The sequence below is a fragment of the Camelus dromedarius genome, chromosome 5, assembly GCF_036321535.1.
Source record: "Camelus dromedarius isolate mCamDro1 chromosome 5, mCamDro1.pat, whole genome shotgun sequence".
NCBI classification, from domain to species: Eukaryota; Metazoa; Chordata; class Mammalia; order Artiodactyla; family Camelidae; genus Camelus; species Camelus dromedarius.
The window spans coordinates 38,495,569-38,510,236 of record NC_087440.1 but is presented as its reverse complement, the minus strand read 5'-3'; the positions used below and the strand labels follow the sequence as shown (position 1 = coordinate 38,510,236).

General features: G+C 37.7%; 1 protein-coding gene across 3 annotated transcripts in view; it reads right to left on the bottom strand.

The window, feature by feature from the left end:
* Window positions 1-14,668, bottom strand: part of AKAP6 (A-kinase anchoring protein 6) — a 491,494-nt gene that overhangs the window by 206,968 nt on the left and 269,858 nt on the right. For all 3 annotated transcript variants that reach the window (XM_031453560.2, XM_064485883.1, XM_010986148.3), the window contains one exon: window positions 6,859-6,981. In XM_031453560.2, the coding sequence (XP_031309420.2) occupies window positions 6,859-6,981 (123 nt within the window). The remainder of the gene's footprint in view (window positions 1-6,858; window positions 6,982-14,668) is intronic.

Here is a 14,668-nt window from a genome sequence, read left to right as displayed (position 1 = left end):
TAAAGAGCCAGCATCATGGGAGTGATTAGGAAAATTGTGGCACATCCACACAATAAAATATTAAGGAGCAGCTAAAACGTGCAATAGATCTTCATGCACTGACAGAAGGATGTCTCAGATATATTTACACAAAAAAAATCATTGAACAGTATGTACAATATGAGTGAAAAATATTTCAAATGTATAAAAAGGCCCAAAAAGATACAGTACCAACTGTTTCTGCTGGTTATCCAAGAAGGGGTAAGGCTTTTAATTTTAATTTTATACTCTTTTATATGGTTTGAATTTTTCCAGTGAGAATAATTTAATGTTTCCCTTTAAGTAGAGTCCCATAATTACAACAGTTATATAAAAGACAAAGTTTTCTCCTTCTTCAGCACATGCCCCATAGTCACTGAGTCCTAATAACACCTGACTCTTCTTTTCCATGTGAATATGACTTGTAATGTTCACATTCCCTGGTTTCACAAACCCCTAGAACAGCCCTGGAGCTTCAGGCCCACTCCCCACACGGACAGAGAAGCTTTCTGCGAGTTTCTACACCCTCCAAAACATTGAAGTCTTGGTCCCACTTCTGCCAGCTGTGGGGCAGCAGACCTTCCTGTGCTATTCCCAAGGACATGAGTAGTTTCAGTGGAGACCAGGGAAGACAAACTAGACATTGGTAATGAGATTTCTGACTAGACAAGAGGGAGCATCAAAAAGAAATGAGAGCTGTTGACATGTCTGATCTGTCCATTTCTTTCTAACCAATCCCCTCCATTCTTACCTACTTTCTACCTAACCCTGACCCACATCCTCTCCACTTCTCTCACTGCTTAAACATCATCCAATCCATTAATTTAACAGCATCTCTGATCTTAGGCTTGGTCCATCCACAACTAAAGAAGCAAACTCCCTAGAACATATCTGGAATCCAAACAGGCTTTTGTAGGCGGTAGAGACCTGTTACATGCTTATCAGCCTGGCCTTCAGGTCTGCCTAGCCCTGGATTCATCAAACTGTTGAGATATCCATGTTATTTTGCAAGAGAGCCCCCCAAATAGTTTATTTTAAAGACATTTTCTAGTCACATCAAAGACAAGGGACACAATTTCTTAATATATACAAAGCTCCCATAAATCCCAAAGCCAAAGGCCAGTGACCTAACAGAAAAATAGGTCAAGAACATGAGCATAGAGTTCTCAGAAAAGAAATACAAATGACTCCTAAAAATATAAAGAGGCACTCAACTGCACTTAAAATACAAGAAATACAAATTAAACTACAAGATGTCATTTGTAACTATCAAAGAGACAAATGTGGTAACATACTCCAATAGCAAGGTTGTGCAGAAATGGGGATTCTCATGCATTGCTGACTATAAAGTGGTACAATTTCTATCAAGGACAATTTGATAGTACATGAAAATTTTAAATATGTATAACCCTTGACCCAGAAGTTTCACATGTAAGGTATTTTTTAAATTTATTTTAATGATATACTAACACTATGCAAGATAATGAATATCCAAAGATATTCACTGAAGCACTGTTAATAATCAAAAAACACTGCAAACAACCTAAGTTTTCATCAATAAAGGACCGGTTAAATAAATTATGGCATATTCACAAGTGGAACACTGTATATTCAAAAGGATGAAGCAGTTCTATATTTACTGATTTTGAATTACTGCTCATATAAATTAAGAGAACAAAGTTAAGTATATATATGCATTTGTTTTCAAATGCTTGGAGTAACTCACAAAGGATATAAACAAACAAGAAACAGTGGTTGCCTCAAGGGAAGAGAATTGGTAACTGGGGGGACATAGGTGGGAGGCTCACCTTTTTACTCCCTTCCTTTATTAACCTTCAGAATTTTGTGTCCTATCCATGCATTAGTTAGTCAAAAAAACACATTTAAAGAAACTGATAACAGATTGCCAGTACCAGCAGAGCCTTCAAATGCCATACACTCAAATCCATTTTCCATTATGCCCACAGTTATTTTCTCATTTAAGCCATGGATTTTTCCAGTTAATCTATGCCAAGCTGACCCTTCCCCCATCGAATTTACAGTTGATTTAGGTCACTCTTCTGTTTTAAGATAAAAATCAAACCTTCAATGAGTTGCCACTGCCCCCAGAAAAAAGTTCAACGCATTAAAAAGACATTCCATCTCTTTTACCACCCGGCTCCAACCTGCAAGACACAACCCAGCCTCAGCCACACAAGAAGGCTCACCTCACCTCCCTTACTTGCCCATAAAATTCCCTCCCACCTCTTCTCCCTTCTCTACACAACAAAACATATATAACCTGTGAGGTCTACATCAAATTACCTCTTTGAGTCTTCCCTACCCTGAGGAAGAACCAATAAAACTTTGCGCTATGCTCTGAATAGTATTTTGCTTATCCTACAAGAAGTTTACTGCTCAAAATTATATTATGTGCATCATTTACGAGTGTATAGATGACTAAATCTAATCCATGGTCATCTCCCTTAGATTGCAAAAAACTGGAAGAAGCCAAACCCATTCATCATGTATTCCTAGCACATAAACAACTGCCTGGCACTCAGGTGCTTAATATATATGAACTCACTGTCACTATTCCCCACCATGTGTTCTCATTTATCAAACTGAATTAAGAATGTTGTTTTTCCAAGGCTATTTCTTTGTGGCCAGTTCATGTTTGCCCAGTATGACATGGTGCTACCTATGCAAATTTATCTCCCAAGTTTAAGCCAGGCCATTGTGCTTGGCTCTTTTTCCTAATTATTGCACAGATGTCTGGTGTCAGTTTGACTTTGCTTTCTCTTACTGGATACTCTGGCTACAGATTAAAAACAAGCAAACAAACAAACACTTCTGGTTTTCCCACAGTTGATTGCATATGATGTGGTGCCATTTGGTGAGTTAGGCACTTATAAAAACGATTTGGGAGATGAGAGTTATCTTTTCGGGAGCAAATGGACATGAAATGTCATATCTGGAGGAAGAAGTTGCTCTCCTGCTCTCCTCTTCAGCATTCTAACTCTGAAGATACTATAAATTCTTTCAAAGGAAAAAAGAAATCTAAATAGTCTGCCAAGAACTATTTTTGGTGTGTTTATTAATGAAGCTTCTACTCATATGTAGTTTTTGGTGACTTTTGTTTCTTTAGCCAGTAAAAATGGTGGTGAGGGAAACAACCCAAGGGTCCATTGTCAGGTGAATGGATAAACAAATTGTGCTTGATCTATACAATGGAATATTATTCAGCAATAAAAATGAATGAACTATTGAAACATGCAACATCACAATAAGTATGCTGTGTGAAAGAAAGCAGACCAAAAAAGAAAAAAGAGAGAAAGAGAATATATTGTTCAATTCCCATTTATGCAAAATTCTAGAAAGTACAAACAAATCAAACAGTGACAGAAAGAAGATCCTCGATTACTTAGGGATGAGGGAAAGGCTGAGAGGGAAGAGGGGGAGCAATGACAAAGGGTCATGAGAAAGCTTTTGGAGGTGATGGAAATGCTCACTCTCTTGACTGTGGTGACGGTATCATGGGTGTATACATTTGTCAACTTGTCAAAAGTTGTAAAATTGTATACTTTAAATATATACAATTTAGTTTGTCAATTATACCTCAATGAAGCTGTTAAAAAAGCGGACAGAAGTGAGGAAGAAGGGAATCGGTACAAGAACAGATTATACAGTGTTATTTTAAAAGTGGTTTTCAAAGAAGAGGGATGTCCAATATGCTCCATGCTCACAAAATACCTTTCCAGAATGACATTTTCCTGAAAATGTCATTTTCTAGAAAGACAGAAGTTATATTTTTGAGGGAGCAGCCAGGTTGCAAGCAGATGATTAATTATCACGGAAAATCGCTGATGTATCATCGCAATTTCACAGTATTTCTTACAGTTAAAACAAAGCTCCTTCATATTCTGATAAAGGTATTGTGAAGCTTTAATTGATTTGTGTTGGTAAAAGCCCTTGGTTACTGTCGTGGAAAATAATTGAATTAAGTATCAAAATATAAATGTACAACTTTTGTTACTGTTTTTATATTTGTTCTTCTTTAAAATAAACATTGCAGGGTGCCAACACCTTATTAAATCAGGGGAGATGAACTCAGGGCCTTGCCCATCTGTTGGTTTAATATTAAATTACAGAATCTACAAAGATGTTTAATGAAACTTGTGTAGCTATTTCTGCATACTAGATAATCTTGTAAATGTCACTTGCCCACTCATTAAGGAGCAGAAATGACTTATGCAGGTGAACTTAGAAATATAAATCTCTAGGCTTAGTTGTATACTTTCTTTCTGGGAAGGCAGATATTTTTTGCCTTCTTTTGAAAAGAATAACTATATCAACTAAGCACCACAGTAAGTAAATACAATAAAACATATAAATGACAATATTGATCAGGAGGACACTGTAGATAGACATTATGCTCAGAGAGACAGAGTAACTCAGAGTTTATTTGAAAGATGTTTAAACAGCAGGCTGTATCTAGAGTAACAGACATGACATGCAGTAAAACAGTGACTCGGTAATTAAGCATCACTCAACAGTGATCCATGCACACTAGGTCTTCAGTAACTGTTAAACAGTATTCATAACTTCAGCTCCTGAGATTGTGATTTAACAACAGCGAACAAATCTGGAGATCACAATCCCTCACTATTTGCAAAACAGAGGTAAAGAAGATGTTCCTAAGTTATCTCTATTCCAACCAATACAGACATGATGGTGGAGAAAACTCATTCAAGAAAGTGTTGATCACTCAGCAGAAACAAGATTATTCTTTAAGAGGGATAGATTTTAAGAAGGACTCTTTGCTGTGGATCTAAGGTAGAGAGAGATCTACAACAAAGGGGATAAGGGCTTCCACATTTTGGATGAGAATTTCATTATGAGGCAGGTAGGGACACCTGCAATTCATTATGGTCAACTATAAAGAGTTCTGCAAGAATTTGTAAGAATAGAATACAGTCATTACAAGTCACACGTGGCAATTTAAATTCAAATGTGCATTAATTAAAAATTCATTTCCTCAGTTGCTCTAGCCACATTTCAAGTGCTCAGTAGACAAGGTGTGGTTAGCAGCTCCCACATTGGACATGCAGTATAGAATATTCCATCATCACAGAAAGTTCTAGTGGGTAGTGTTGGGTTACAGTGAGACAAACACAGGGATGCTAAATAAGGAACTCTGTAATACTGATTTGAGAACGTGAGTGTATATTGGTTACATAGAGGCCACGTCACTCAGCTCTCAGAGGAGAGAGCTTCATTCATACTCACCTAGCTTGGCTTAGGAGTTAATAAACAGCCCAGAGGTAAAGCACTCTTTGTGTCCTCATGCCCTCTGGGACCTCAAAAACTAAATGTGTGTTTTCCATAAAATATTAAATCAAGACAAATTAAGACAGAACACTTAATGTGAAATAAAGTTCAGATACTCCTGTTTAAACACAGATTAGAATTTGTCAGAACAATGCCAGTGAAAAGTTGACATTCTAATTAATACAATTTACATTATAAAGCACTGAATATCTTTATCTTGCTATTATGAAATGCCCTCTTTTAAAAAAAATCAAGGCTCTACTCAACAGGGAATTGAATACTAAGGGCAGTATTTAAAAACCCATGTACAAGAGGTGGTTGGGGTCACCGGCATTTTTACACACTATCAACCCAGGTCTCTAAAATGGAAGCAAAACACTCATCCTCTACAACACGGTTTTGTGATTTTTTTTAAATCATCCAAAAGACGATTTGCATGCAGCAATAAGATTCTGAGGCTGTTTTTCTTGCAATGATATAAAACACACTGCAAAACACGAACACCAAAAACTAACCCCCCCCCTTCCCCTCTTCTCTTCTTCTGTCTTCTCCCTCCCACATTCTCTCACTGAATGCCACAGGGAACAGTCCTGGAACCCTGTGAACTCACATCCATGTAGGGCTCCCACACGATGTTTACTCAATCCAAATTCCAACTGTGTAAGAGGGGCAGAAAATCAGCCCCACAGCTGGGTACCCAAGGATTCGTGTTCATAGCCTTTGTCAATTTTATGCTATCGGTGAAAGGAATAAAGATGAGATTCTTAAAGCCTGAATTTTCATTTCCTAAGACAACGTGCTTTTTCTTCATGCTTTATCACACTCCACTACTTGGTTTCCACCCCTTCATAATTGATATCGGCCATTTGAAGCATTCAGTAAAAACCTCATGAGGTTCATCAAATGTCCCCTAGTCTATAATTCTTGCTTCTAACATATTCAGAAGCATATTCATCCAAGTGTTTTCCACTTCCCTTCCTTGGTTCTCCCTGTGCACAGGGACGAGTGTAATGACAGTTGTATTAATTATATGCTGAAAAACCCACATAGCAGCAAAAATGATGGAGATCATCATTTTAAATATTTTATTAAAATAACCCAGTGTAGAACAGATAAAGTAGACCCTCTTGATAATGAGAGGTTCATTAATTTTACAAGAATTCTAGAAAGCTTAGAATGGTCATCAAAATTATGTTTCTTTTTTTTTTTTTTTTTTAAGAAAAGGAAAGCCTTCAGTCTCTGCTTTAGCAAGCAAGGGTCTAGTAAAATTTTCCACAGTATTTTTAAAATAATTACTCACCTTTCTGGAATAAGTTTTGAAAAAAATAGCTGGAAATATGGAGGATTTAGGTTTCATAGTATTACTTGAAATGCCTGTAAAATTTCAGCTTCTGCAGTTTACCCATTAAAACTTGGTGTATTAGCATATAATGACTTCTGATAAGTAAAATTGGTATTCTCCATAAACAAATAAGCAGTGCATTAAAATCCTTCCCTAACTAACAGTGAGAGTAAAACAAGCTTGCCTACCAAGTGTGTCTCCAGGTACAGTTTAAGGCCATCCGTCTCTGCTTTAGGTGGTGTCCAATTCTCAGTGGTTTCCATGGCTTCGTTCAACCATTGAATAAATTCATCCAGCTTGTTTACAAACCCCTGGTGACAGAAAAGGAGAAAAAGGGACAAGAAAATTATGTTAATTGGTTATTTTTTAAAGCCAATCTTAAAAATTCCAAACTTCACCAATGGTAAAATTGATATCACTGTACTCCCATCCTATCCATGCTGTACAATAAAATGTCCACTTTTCTTGCCATTGAAATCTATTTAAATGGAAAGAAACTGTCCATGACTCCCTCTTAGTTTTTTCCTAGGAACACTTTTTTGAGGAATTTGGATTGGACTGCAGGGTGTCATTGGAAAGGTGACCTCAAATCATCGAAGCATTCCTGGTGTCTGACAAGCGCCCCCTCACCAAAAAATCAGGTTAGGTCTGCTAGGAACACTCACTGGCTTTGGGGGTTAAAAGCACTCCTGTAAAGACAGTGTTCTTTACTCAGAAGCCTATGGAGTTGAGGTGCCTTCACTGAACTGGCAATCTATTTTAAATCACATAAGTGTCTAAAGGGACTTGGATGAGTTCTACTGACAGCCCAAATGTCTGTGACTGAGTCTCAGTTCTAAGAAGCAAGGAAAGGTAGAGGACCAATGAACAAATGTAAATGCCTATCTCTGGGTGTGTGCTGGACAGAAAGAATTATTGTAGGCTAAGAAGCACAAATCACAATAATCTTGCAAATTTTCAGATAGTGGTTATAAAAATTTATTGACCATTTAAAAGAACACATCAGTGGAAATGGAAAATATTTTGAAAAAATGAAAGCCCAGCTATGAACCTAAGGGAAGGAAATGGGGCTGGGCATCTGCTTGCCTTGACTGGGTAAACACCACCACCTGGAGGTCAAAAGGAGAAAGGACAGGCTTCTACATCTGAACTCACTGAGATGGCTTGGGATGCTATTTCCCTATTAAACTTAACCTATTCTTCAGATTTGCCTTTTGATTAATTTTGATTAATATTTTTAATGCTTAACTGGTGAGTTAAGTTGTAATAAAAGCTAAGGATTCCTCCCTGTTAGGGAGATTCTAGCTTCCCACCTCCCCTCCTGCTTACATATGTAGCCACAAGAATATAAACAGAAATTATGAAAACAAACGAAATTGGAGTCCGTCTGATTCTTGATACCTTTGTCACCTGCTATTTCTCCACCTCTTCAGCCCCTTTCTGTGTGTACTGTCACCAGTGTTCTGTACAGGGGACAGTGTACTAATTATCCCCATATCATGAGACTCTATTTGTAGAGAAACCAAGTAAGTGCCACTCTATTCACCAAGCCAAGCAATGTGCAGGAGATGCAGGCATTTCAATGCTGTCAACAAATATTTGATGCTCATTTACAGAAGCTCTGCTAGAGTCTCTCTGACATAAATGAAGGAGAATGAGGCTGACATAAGTAACAACATAGAAAAGTGGGGAAAATACAAAATTTTACTTATTTTGTAATATAAATCAAATCCTAGACAACAGATTTTGGTCACTCAGTCATTCTGGTAACAAATATTTAATAAGCACCACTCTGTGTAAAGCACACTGCTGGACATTACTGGGAATAAAAAGAGAAATATCACTGCAGCGAAAACTTCAGCAGAACATAAAGCATGTCAAAGCACTGGCCTACTGAATCCAAGTAATTTTAATCATTAAAAACAAAGTTTTACAATCAATAAAGACTTGGGACACAGTCCTGAATTTTCTTGTAAAATGTATTCTGTCTGTATGAGAATTCTGTTTATACTCAGGTTTGTTTCTATTCTGAGTATTTGACCTGTCTGTTTCTCTACTGTTCTGAGTTCACACTTACTTACCTGTAGAGTCAAGGACGACTATAAAAATCTGATTTTCTTCATGACACAATCCAATGCTGCCATTGCACTACATGAAAAGCACATTGTACATCCGCACAACTCACTGCTGCAGAATGAATTACAAACCTTTGAAAGGCCACATATTAGCCTTCATCGCTCAAACTCCCATATCTTATCTATTCAACCTCTCTCCTGTCATTTCCTACCACCACTTTCCTTCCTGTCCCTTTTTGCTCTGTCTTCTGTTACACTTCTCTGCCTCCCTGCCAACCTCTCCAGGGGCACATGGAGGGTTAGCCAGGCCACCCTCTTAATTGTCTCCTTCTGGGTGGGCCCCTGACCATACTTATGTTTGATACATGCTCTGAGAGCCTATTGATTGGAGCCTAGCCAGGATTCAACCCTTCAACCCACAGAAGAAACCTTGGTCATCCTACTTGGGAGAAAATGGAACAGCCATTGGCCTGTTACCACCAGTTGGCAGCACACGTCCCACTTTCAAATCATTTGCATTTTGAAAGTTCCTTAATGAGGTGTGTTTAAAGAATCTTACTTTTAAACTTTCTAAAACATCAATAGCTTTAAAGACTAAGAAGCACAATGAAAGAGTTGAAAGAGTGTGTAAGTGTACACTTACAGGTTTGTGAGAAATAATTTGCCAGGGCTCAGCTGGTTAACATACATTTGAAGATTATATTCGCAAGGAAAATACACAGCCGAGTCTTAAAAAAAAGCTACACTCATGACAGGGTAAGAATACCCATTATTTCTTTTATTTTCCTACCTATTTCTCTTCTATGACAAACCTAGGTTGGCAAACTATAAACTGCGAGGGTGGTTACTGCTGCCCTTCAGAAAAGCTGTCATGGTAGCCAGCACAGAAAGGAGAGCATTTCTTGCAACAGATATGGGACCAGAAAACAGCAACACAGTAGGAAACAAGAAATGGTCCCTGCCTTGTGGAGTTGAAAGCCTAGGGGTAATACTTTATAGAATTACATGATTTTTAGAACAAATTAAAATTGAAACTATTTCTCTAAAACGGGAAAGGGGAAATTTACAAGAGGAAGTAGACAGTTGTGCTGTTAACACAATTCAGTGAAATGGTGCTGATTATGGTCATTTTACCGATGAGGAAACTGAAGGTCAAAGAAGATAAGTGACTAGCCTAACGGCAGAGTTGGGATCTGAACCATATCTGATTTCAAGGTCTGTTCCTCTCAGGTTACCACACTGCCCCTGAGAAACAGCACTCTGAGAGACACATTATGGGACCCAGATGAAGGAGAAGAAACATTTCTTGCCAGCCCCACAGTCTTGGCACTGAGATAAAAATTCTCTAAATCCTCCCTCCTTCACATTCACTATTTTCAGTTAATTTTTCTGAAAGGGGATCTGTGATGAGGTTAGACACCTAACAAGAAATGCTCTTTTTAGCAGGCAAAAATTGCTGTAAATTTCACTTTTAATTTATAGAAAATTTAAACCAAAAATTTTAGGCAGTTATATGCTTGAACAAGCCCATTCTACCAGTGCCTCGATTACAGATGAGTTTGACTCAGTTTAATCACAGAGATGGTCCTTGGTTCTCAGGAGGTAGCATAGCCCATGATTTGAACTGCTAATGTCCTTTTGGTGCTTGTTGTTTGTATGTGTGTGTGAAGGCATGTGTGTTCACCCCCAGAAGAATGCACGTTTCTCGGTGCACAGAGAAATCAAGTGTAATATCTGACTTACTCCAGATCAAGTTAGTTGCCTTCAGAGAGCGACCTGCTGAAAAGCACCAAAAACGTGAACTATTTTCACTATAGTTTTGAAAGTCAAAAAGGTCAGCCTCTGCTGCCGAACTTTTTAAACCATTCAAAAGTATATACCCCTTTCTTAGTATTCCAAGATGAAAGGATATGGTAAATGATCTCGGCTGAACAATGCTAGCTGAAACAATAAGTAATCTTCATACAGCACTCATTAGGTGCCAGGACCATTTAAAAAAGTATTCTACATACAATAGATCATTTGAGTCTCATAAAGACCCTGGGAAGCAGGTACTATTGTCACCCTCATTTTACAGATGAGAAGACTGAGGCCGGGAGAGGCGAGGAGCTGTGCTCAAGGCCACATAGCTAGAAGAGGGTAGACTCAGCACTGAATCCAGAGAGCCTAACTAGCACCACATGACGTCATGAAAGCCCAGCTGACGTAACCATTTGTCTAAGTCCCTGGCAGAAATTAGGCCTTGAGAAAACATTTCAGTGAGGATTAATTGTAGGGGGAGGGAAGGAGAGGTTGTACTAAAAGAGAAAAAAACATGCTTACTGTGAACCAGTGTGGATAATGTTAAGAGAACAGTTGCTACAACCAAACAAAATTCAATTAGATTCTAGGCTCTATCCATGTCTTATTAACAATATAAACTAAAGGAGTTACTTGATATCTCTCAACCTGTTTCTTTACCTGTAAGAGAGGGGTAGGAATATTCATCTTGGGTTTATGTGAGGATTTCAAGAGAAAACATATTGCAAAACCTAGAGTAAATCTAGGGCTTGATAAATGATTTTTAAAAATCATTCTCAATCAACAGGTTCCAATTTGATCTTTTATGCCACTAGCTCAAAACTTTTTGATTATTCACTAAGCACACAACACTGCTAGGTGCCACAGGGAGGATGGAGAGAAAAGTCCCCCCACTGCCACAGTGCAAGAGGGCACCAACGGTTCTGGGCATTCAGAGGAGGGAGTCATGAATTCCGTCTCAGATCATCAGATGAGGCAACGTGGAGGGGGCAGCATCTGAACCTGCAGGTTAGCAAAGATTTCCCAACTTCCTTATTCCAGCAGTGGGTCTGAAGGGGATCACAGTTCTCTGTTAACAGCCACAAGTTTTAAGAATAATCTGGCTTAAATTTTCAAAACAAGACACATGCTTTGGCACCAGTCTTTAATAAAGGCTACCAATGAGTAATCGCAATCCTCTTACCCAACGCACAAGGAAGCTTTGTTTAGGCTCTGATAACTGGTAAAATTAGAACTCCACTTAGAATCAAAAATATGCATTGAAATTTTATATGTATATATGTCAACATATGTATTTAATCTTCCATATTTGCTTAATTCTTATACATAGTTCTTATATAAAATGACTAATTTCACTTTTTACACAATAGTACTCAAATGCAATTTACCCTTCCTAACCACGTATCTATGTACTTAATGTTCTACCAAGATGCAGAAGCTCAAGATAAAATGAAATGGAGTTATACAAAACAGAAACAGACTCACAGACAGAAAACAAACTTACGGTTACCAAAGGGGAAAGAGGAGGAGAGATAAAATAGGAGTTTGAAATTAGTAGTCACAAACTACTATGTACAAAATAGATAAACAACAAGGTCCTACTGTATAGCACAGCAAACTATATTCAATAGCTTGTAATAACCTACAATGAAAAAGAATATGCAAAAGAATATATATGTATAACTGAATCACTATGCTATACACCAGAAACTAACACAACATTGTAAATGAATTATATTTCAATTAAATGAAAAGGAATTAAAAGTAGTGCTTTGGACTCTACCAACTCACATTTACCCACATTCCTACCTACAAAATCCAACATGGTACAAGTAATTGACAGAAGGGAGGATATGGTGAGTGCTTTTAGAAGAAAGATTGAAGAGAAAATGAAATGGTTTGACACAGTTTTAACTCTGATGCTACAAGAAAACTCAAATGCTGAAATGTGTTATGAAATATTTAGCTTCTTTTCTAAAGATTGAATGGGATGTCTTTAGAACTTAAAAATATTCCTTATAAAATCATCCTGGAATAAAGGCTGTCAGTTGGAAAGAGAGAATAAAAAGGACATAGAATGGTATTATCTAAAACTGACCAGGTGGGAAGTTCTATTCTGAACTCAGTATCATGTAGAAGGGATAAACTCAGCTGAATCCTCAGTTTCTTCAAATACTATTGACAGTGGTTTCAACCCAGAAAGATCCTCGAATCTCATAATGGAAAATGGTTTCCATCAACAAATCTAGAGACTTTGACTTCAGTTGCTCCCCTCTGACTTATGAGAAGAAATAATCAGCAATTTTAAGGGCAAAACAAGTTTGAAATGCGTATCATCAAAGTCTAATAAAGACAGGAATAAATACAAGAATTGGGAATAAACCGGAACTAATAAGAAGTTAATATCAACTGAGTATTTATTATGTGCCAGGCACTTATTTAATACTTACAACTACCCGACACTATAAGCGTCCCACACTCTCCATTTTAGAGAGGGGAAAACTGAAGCTCCGACAAGCTCAAATACTTACAGCTGCTAGGAGTGAACCTGGGGATCCTCCTACGTCACCTAACTGCCCCAAAGCTTTGCTCACTTACTCTATGTGAGACCTTGCTTCAGCACCCCGCAATGCTCCAGAGGTGCTGGATGAGCAAATCAAATCATCTTTATCTGCCTCTAAACTCCAAACAATGATCTGAGATGCTCATTCCTTAGCATTTAGGATTATGATCATTTAGTGGTTTACTTGTAGGATTTTTATATCCAGTATTATAAATAACAATACTTAACATGTGGGTGCTGACTATCTACCAGCTAGTCTTCTAATAACTTAGGTAGTCGTTTAATCTTCCCAAATTTCTCTACTGGACAGATGAAGAGGCTGACGCAGAGAGGAGTTAAGTGATTTATTCAAGGACATAAAGCCATTAAATGGCTATTAAGTAGTCTGGTTCTAGGGCCAAACTCTGAACTACTAGACCGTACTGCCTTTATCACCAGGCTCAGTTCCACGAGGTTCACAGAGGGAACAACAAAGGGCGGTAACACCCACTGCTGCCCATTCTTAGTCCCCAGCCTCTGTGAGAACCCCCACTCGTCCGCACAACTTCCACCTCCCCATCACAGCACCTCTGATTTGGATCATTCTCCCTACTCTTCTTGAAAAGGAAAAATGGAGAAGTTTCCATGCAGATTAAAAGCACAGACCCGAGTCTTCAAAAGGCCCTTAGAGCCCATCGAGTTCAATGCCCCCATCTTACAAGTGAGGAAACCAAGTCTCAGAAAGGTTAACTACTTGACTGGTAACAGGCAACCAGTAGGGAACTGAGGCAGAAGAACTCAGGTGGTGTGTCCTCAAGTATACAGCTCTAATTATTCACTTTAAAAGTTTTCATAGACATCTTTTGAATAAAATGTCTGGAGTTCAAAAAAAAGGACAGAGTTAGAGTAATTCTAGAGTAAAGGAAAGAATAATGTAAAATTTCAGAGTACTGCTGGTTTGGCTAATTGTGTGTACTATCCATGTTGGGGGGCATTAGGCCAGCTGAAATAAAGATTAAATTGCCTTTTTTTCTTCCAACTCTGCATGTGTGCACATTCATGTATATGTGCATATAGGTCCTTTATTCAAAACTACTGAGAGCTTACTATGCAACAGATACTGTATTTGGGCCTGGGACTCACATATAAATGACCAAGAATTTTCTCTTCTAGAGTTCAGATACAATGATATAAAGTGTGATATGTTTGATAATGTAGTTTAGCAGTTGTCAAACTTTTAGTCTTAGGATTCCTTTAGACTTAAGAATTACTGAGGGCCCTCAAGAACTTTTGTTTCTGTGGGTTATAACTATCAATATTCATTTCAGAAATTTTAATAATATTTATTAATTCATGTATAAATATAATCTACCACATGTTAAAATAACACATTATTATGAAAAATAACTATGATTTCAAAAATAGTGAAAACAGTGGCATTCTTTCAGCTGTACACAAATCTTGCTAATGTCTGGCCTAACAGAAGACAGTTGGATTGCTATTTTTTTACTTCTGCATTTAATCTATTGCAATATCACATGTCATTATAGCCTCTGGAAAACTTCACTGTACACAGAATGA